The following is a 7,558-nucleotide window of genomic DNA, read 5'->3' as shown; positions in this document are numbered from 1 at the left end:
ACATATAAAMAATTCTGAACACAAAACAAAATAGATTATTTCTATCAAAAGAAAGAAAAAAGAAAGAAAACAGAATTAAAGTGTGTTCATATTCCTTTGGAGTGTTTTGCTATGCTGATCTGTAGCAGTACGTGTGATGTCGAGCCCTCGGGAGATTTTGAGACCTGAGTGTCTTCGGTCAGGTGCAGATCGCAATAGCTCTGAAATCCCTGGGAGGGGCCGGGCTGGAAGCCTGGCTCATGTAATCCTAGACTGAACATACAAAAAAAAAAAAACGAAACAGGAACAAAAAAAAAAAAAACTCGTTTTTTTTTTTAAAAAAAAAAAAGGAGGATATGGATTAAAGAGAAAGTTAAAAGATCACAGGTCGTCACCACCCTAAGATTCGGGGGACTGCTCGGACAGAGTGTTGAGCAGGTTTTTGTAGGCTGGGGAGTTCAAGTAGCGGGGAAACGAGTCTCTTTGCATTAGTGTGTAGATCTGCAACTGGGCGTCGTCGAACGTGTGCAAGGTGGGCTCTAGCATGTTCCTGTTAATGGCCTCACGCACACGGGAGTCGAGGCTCACCTGGAAGAAGCAGGAAGACAACAATAGAATGAACAATATGTGGTAGTTTTAAAAGGAATAGTCGGGGGTGGGGGGTTAAGTGATGTTAAATTGTCATCAAAAGTTAATACATTAACTATGGGGTGCCAAGTGTAAAACAAAATGTTAACAAATGCAGCTCACTTTCCGTTATTTAACTTACTGCATTTACATTTTGTTAAATTTTAACTAAATGTTACACTTAAATGTTATATGTTAATGTTAAATCATAAATCTAAATTAACAAAATAAATCTTAAATGTTGCAAATGATATTTATTACATTTTAGAATTTCACAATGGAACACAGCCCTTGCTGTTGGTGAGCTGCTATTTTTGTGACATCATCATCCTGCGACAAAAGCAAATGCTTTTTTTTTCTTGCCACTTCAGTAGAAAACAGAACTGAATATCTGAACATTAGTATCTTAGCTTCTTCATCATCAGTGGCTTTTTTTTAAGGAGACAAAAGCAAATGCTAACGCTGTTAACACAGCTGAAGATGGCATGACCTAATTACCTTCTGGGATCAATAAAGTATTTTTGAATTGAATTGAATTAAAATTAATTAAATCTAAAATTGAAATGTGTTCACCGAAAACAATATGGACGATAATTGTGCTTTTGAAGTGCGCCTCGGACATCAAGTTTGATGTCTTGTTGGGAAGCGTTAGCAGTAGCGTTAGCAGTTGCTTTTGTCACAAGATGATGATGTCATAACAAAAGCCACGCACTAACAGGAAAAGCTGTGTTCCATTCTGAAATACTTAAGTGTAAATTGCAACATTTAGCTGCATTTAAGTACATACTGCATGTTGAAATTTACACATTTAGATTTACAATTTAACATTTAGACATAACATTTCACATTTATTTAACGTACTAAAAATGAGCAAAATGCATGAACAGTGAGCTAAATAACAAATCTTAGTGGAAATATTTTAACTAAGCTTTTACTCTAAGGAAAATGTGTTAGACGTTTTTTTAAATCATTTTACTTTACACTTGGTGTCCCGTAATTATTAACCGGTTTACAGTTTCCATAAAAACATAAAAGTAATAGTAATATTTTTATCTAACTCTACATTTATCACGACATAAAGTTTGCTGCTTGAAACAAAAAAAAAAAAAAGAAACCTGTCATACCTCTTTAGGCGAGAGAATTGAGATGTAGTCCTCGTAGATGACCCGGGCCTTCTCCTCTACCACACTTTTATTGGTCTCTTTGATAAACTCCTCACACGCGAGCCAGAAGAGCATGTTCTCCTCGCTGAACTCGGTGCGAAGAAACTGACGAAAAGAGTTCCTCCCCGCGGGACAGCACATCAACTTATCGAACGACTGACCCCAAGAACGCACGTCCTCCAACGTGGGCTTAGGACTGCACAGAGAAGAAGRACACCGGACTTCACAATTTGAAAAACAGAAGACGTTTGTAAACTTTGAGGCATTTATGCGCAGTAATCTGAGCTGACCAGTCTTCACAGTCTGAGGTCCCTTCTTTGATGTCATATGATGCCTTTCGATTCCTATCATCCCGATCTTCATTCCTGAAGGACAGAGAGAGAAGTAAACTGAGGAAAACCAAAAACTTTAATTGCCTATTATGTCTATTTATTTTTATTTTGCTGAAAAGCAATGTGAGAAACTTATTTTTCCCCTGATATTTTTTTTTTGTTATTTTATCATTTGTCTATATTACAGTTTGTGTAAAACATATGAAACTGGAGGTTCAGCAAATGATAACTTTCTTCCAAACTGCTTTCTTAAGTTTGTAAAATAAATCCATCAGCCCAACCAGATGAACTGGAAGTGGTGAACGTCTTGACAAATTGAACACTTGACAATATATATGTAAGAATATTTCGTGTTCGTTAACTGAAATTGTGACAAAACCACATTAATAGTGAATCGATTAAAATGTGACGAAATTTGGAACCATACAACCCCAGATCTGGTTACGAGCAAGCTTTATTGCTTACACTGAAGCAATCCGAGCAGCRCTGCCTGAAACTGGAAGTTCCAGTCTTTTATACAGGGATCTTCAGTGCCTGGTGCGCCCACTACAGGCCTACGGCTGAATCGCAGGCAACTCGTACAGAAAATATCTTTCCTAATGAATTTATAACAGTTTTTCTATGTGTTGTCATGATGTTTTGGGCATGTACCTAAAGCTATTTTAATCAGGACATTACAATAGTCAAACAATAGWTTATAAAAGGGAAGCCTTAAAAAGGAAACTAAGACAAATGGTGTGGTGCTTTAAATCAGTATCTAACTAACTAATAAACTCCTTCATGTAACCAAAAAAACCTTTAAAGTTTTCCATTTAAGTGAGCAATAATATTTTTTGCACCATCCACCCGTCCAAACAAACAACTGTATTGAATTCATTTGCATATCCATGTTTACCAAAGAGTGGAGATGTGGTTTAAAAAGTAAAGAAAAACAGAATGAAAAAATTTGCAAAAAAAAGAAATACAAAAAATTGTAAACCCCTCATGTTTCATTCACATTGAAACACAAGAAATTGTCCAATTTTATGGTCAGTTTTGGTCATTTTGAATGTGGTGACAGCAACACATCTTAGAGCAGGGACAAAAAAATTGTAACAATAAGTGGTACAAATAAGAAACAGCTGGAAGAGCAGTTATTTGGCAACAGGTCAGTAGGAGGACTGCGTATAAAAATAGCCTTTTAGAGAGTTTGAGTCTTTTAAAAGTAAAGATGGCCAGAGACTCATCAGTCTGCAAAAAGCTTTGTCTAAAAACAGTGAAACAGTTTCAGCATAACGTTCCTCAGTTATGAATTTGGGAAACTTTGTCATCGTCTGCAGTCTATGACATCATTAAAATTTTTCAGGAGTCTTAAAAAGTCTCTGTTTACAAAATACAAAACTGAACTTTAATCCTGGATGCTCGTGAGCTTCAGGACCTCAGGCAGCACTGCATTAAAAACAGGTSAGATTCTGTTGTGGACATCACTGCATGGGCTCAGGAGCACTTCCACGAGGGACTGTCTGAAAACACAGTTTGTCATGCCGTCCACAAACGATGATTAAAGCTCTATCGTGCAAAGAGGAAGCCGTGCGTGAACAACACTGCTTTCCTAGGACAAAGCTCATTTAAAACTGATTGAGGCAAAACTGTTCTGGAATCAAAACTTGTTCTTTTTGGATGCCATGTAAAGGAAATTTTGACTGATTAACTGAATTTTWGATATAGTCTTATATCTTTTTTTTATTGGGATTGATTGCGGTCATTTAATTTAACCAGTAAGAGAATCAATGTATGTTAAGGACACGTAGGGTTAGAAGTCGTTGCATTTTGGTGTTCTGATGAGACTCAGGGCCACACACTCAGACAGTGGCTCTAAGCATTAGTTGGAGTTTTTAGATCTGAAAAATTAACATTTTTGGGAGCTGGATTTTTTGCACAACTATTATATTATACTATTAATTTTGAACCCTTTCTAACATGTGAATGTCACAGACCATCCGGCCTGTTATCAGYGCTCATTTTAAAACCTTGGTTCTATGATGGTAGGGAGGCGTATTCATGTCTCTGGCATGGGCTGATTACACATCTGGGGACTATGGATGCAAAACCAGCAAAAAAAAAAAAAAAGACCCGGGACTACTGAACAACTGCATACATCAAACAAGAGGAAATTCTTCTTCAAAAACTCCAAAAACTGGTCTCCTCCCTTTTGAAGAAGGGTGGGTGCTTCACAGTGATGAACGTGGCCTTGACCTGTCTTTCTTTAGATGTGTTGCTGACTTCACATTCAAAATTACCTTAGTTTGCCCCTAAAAAATTTTTTAACATAGGTTTCATTTGAATAAAATGTGAATTTAAACAATTTGGACATCATTGCTTTTTGCTTTCTTTAAAAGAATTTTACGCAACATCTCGTCTTTTTCAAATTTGGGGTTGTAATTTGTCGAATATAATCTCACTGTACACGTGCATGACATGGTTGTTGTTTTTGCACATCTACAAGGACTCCGTAAAGTGGAATTCAGTTTCTACATGCAAACTGTAAACCACAAGAAGCTGAATCAAAATTTGATCAGTAGATGTAATCAACCTAAAACGCATTTTTCACCTTCCTTCATCTTTGCTTGATTCAGATTTGTCAGCTGGACCACAGAAAGAGCTTATATGCAAGCGAGGGGGAGTGGGGGGGGGGGCGTTCGTGAATATAACAAGGCTGCTGCAAAACCGACATCCACAGCTCACATGCAAATCTGTGGAGAGCGTGAGACAGAAGTGTTTGGCCTGCTGTTGAGGCTCAGCGGCTCAGGCTGTGCTGCCTTACATGCAGTRATGTCGGCCGTGCTGAGCCCGAGCGGTGCTCTCGGCTGGGGGAAGAACCTACCAGGAGCAGCTGCAGCAGCAGCACCAGCAGAAGCAACACGCGTTGGAGCCTCGTRGGTTGGCCTGAACCGGCTGGTCCTGCTGGGCTGGTGCAGTTCCCCCCGCGGGCGACTCCTGCTGCACCGACATCTGCCGCTTTCGCATCTCCATCCGCTCTGATCCCATGGGCTGCAGACAGTGGAGAGGGGAGAGGGAGGYGATGAGTTTAGAGTGTTGATGTCAGGAATAGTATGTAACTGAGATTTTTTTTATCTGGTAAGAGAAGCTCCAGGCCTGCAATGCATTAGCGTGATAGGAATCATTGTCAGTGTAACAGTTATAGCGCGGAGCAGTGTTGGGAGATGTGACCGCAGAGGTGATGGCAGTGTAAAATCATGACCGTCGGTCCATTTGGATATATTTTCATAAAAAAAATTCAATTCATTTAGATTATTATCATATCTGACACCTGTCTGTTATGTGTGCTGGCATGCTGCTCCAAAGGAATGCTGTTTGCTCTTTTAGGGAACAAAACCTGTGTAAACTCCAGTCAATCTTTACATGTATTTGGCTGGTTATCACCTGCTGAAAGAGTGAGGTGGAGTATTAATGCATGTTCTCATGTTTGTGTGTTTTCATTTGTCTGTACCTCCCAAAATATCTCATAAATTTAAATAAAACTCACTAACTAATAACTGTAAGAGCATATACAATTTAACTTTTGAAATCAGTCCTATTCAAAATGGCCGTCCAGCTTAGCAACTTAAGCAAACACAAAACTGGCTATGATGCAACTCATTTTGCAGACTTTTGAGCTCAAATTAGTAGCTGAGACTCATCCTCAACACACAACACCACACACTTTTACTGAAAACTTCTGCCTTAACTGTTTGTCAGCTGTGTCTGTTGGCAAATTATTTCATGAATCACGTAGGACAAAGATTTTATTGCAGCTTGTACATCCACAACTGATTGTCAACTTGTCAAGATGGCTGCCACAGCTAACACTGTTTACAGACTGTTAACGACTAAACGAAGAACTGGCGTTGAACTGCTTTCTGTGATTTTTGTCCTTTTTGTAAAAACATTTTTTGTAACTTTTCTGTGATTTCATGTATCCCTATATTGTATATTATTGAAGTCTACTAGTTGTGCATGTTAGTCACAGATGTTTCTGTTTTGGGGGCTGATTGCCCAACCTGTTTGTGATTGGCTTAGGTGTTTTTTTTTACCTCTTTATATAGATTTGTAGCTTGTCTGATCTGTAACAAGTTGACGATAACAAGCAGCCAAAATGTGTCCTGTTTTCTGCCCTTATTGAAACAAYAGTATTTTTTGGAGTGCTGGTTATCCCATTTTTTAATCCTTCAGAACCAGGCACCCATTCACTCTCTTTCCCTTTTTATAAGGAAATTTGAGTTGTGTGCACTAAAAACAATTCTTATTGCCACAGCTAACTGACAAAAATCCTATGCTTACTCAAAATGACAGATAATGAGCTAAAGTTTATGTGGCAGTACCTGAGAGATATTCAAAGTAACAACGTGGAAGATGTGGCAGCAGTATAACTGAAACTCCAATGAAAGGCAGAGGGTGATATGCATTCCTAATGGAATGGTAGGCCTTTAATTTCATGTGAAAACAGGTTTTAAAGCTACAGGTTCAAATCCTAAATCTGTTTTTTTTTTTTTACAAATAAGCAATTTATGTGTGAACTTAAATGATTGCAGTGCAATAATTGAAGAGGTGTAAATGTGTCTATTTATGGATTTGAACTTGTCATTGTCACACACCCTCAGGGTGTCATGATCATCTGAGGATGCAGACAATTTGAGTTGAAACCCGATGCGTTTTCGTTCTGGATTTGGGGGGGGATGGCGGGGGTCTGGATCCGAACAGTCAGGCTAAGGCTCACAGAAATGACTTCTCTAACAAATGTGTCATCACCAGGTCAGGCACTGCCAAATCCTGTCACATCATTTTATGTAACAAAGCTGTCGCTTCCGACACACGCGCGCGCACACACACACACATTATCCGGCTACAACCTGACACGCGACACGATGCCATAAATAAAAATGTAAAGCTCTGGTACATTCATGGGGAGGGTGGAGGAGGAGATGGAGGCGCAGCTTGAAAAAAAAAAAAAAAACCTCTAACTGCATCGCTCCATCCACCTCCCATCCAATGATTTGGTCATTCCTAAAATGGATCCGCGGTTTTGGTTCCGAGCTGGCACCAGCAGGCTTCAGAATTTCCTTTTTTTTTTTTTTTTTGCGCGTCTTTGCCAAATGGCATCTTTTTACGCGTCGCCTCAAAAGCTGACATGGTTTGACTCAACAGCTACAGACGATGAAATGGGGGGTGGGGGTGGTCGTTTATTCATTCAAATAATAAATCGTGATAACTCTGAACTGATAGTGGGGGGGAAAGCCCTCTGCTCAGCATATATAAATATGATCTGGATTAAACGGCACCTGCGATTTAACTCAGAAAACCCAATCAGTGGATAGTTGCTCCTTGATCACAGAGTCAGTGCCACCATGAAGAACCGTACAGCTTCATCGCCCTGGACAACCACCGAAAACACACACACACACACACACACACACACAC

The 7,558-nt window shown here is 39.2% G+C and overlaps 1 protein-coding gene across 2 annotated transcripts in view; it reads right to left on the bottom strand.

Moving 5' to 3' along the window:
• The window catches only part of rgs20 (regulator of G protein signaling 20), a 15,377-nt gene continuing 7,819 nt past the window's right edge, over nt 1-7,558 (bottom strand). For both annotated transcript variants that reach the window (XM_014018368.1, XM_014018369.1), the window contains exons 2-5: nt 4,965-5,131; nt 2,060-2,134; nt 1,731-1,965; nt 1-567 (exon numbers count right to left, since the gene is read on the bottom strand). In XM_014018368.1, the coding sequence (XP_013873822.1) occupies nt 379-567; nt 1,731-1,965; nt 2,060-2,134; nt 4,965-5,131 (666 nt within the window). In that variant the 3' untranslated portion in view covers nt 1-378. The remainder of the gene's footprint in view (nt 568-1,730; nt 1,966-2,059; nt 2,135-4,964; nt 5,132-7,558) is intronic.

The sequence above is a fragment of the Austrofundulus limnaeus genome, unplaced genomic scaffold (assembly GCF_001266775.1).
Source record: "Austrofundulus limnaeus strain Quisiro unplaced genomic scaffold, Austrofundulus_limnaeus-1.0 Scaffold190, whole genome shotgun sequence".
In the NCBI taxonomy this organism is placed as follows: Eukaryota; Metazoa; Chordata; class Actinopteri; order Cyprinodontiformes; family Rivulidae; genus Austrofundulus; species Austrofundulus limnaeus.
The sequence above is the reverse complement of the archived record's forward strand: the minus strand, read 5'-3'. Positions and strand labels throughout refer to the sequence as shown.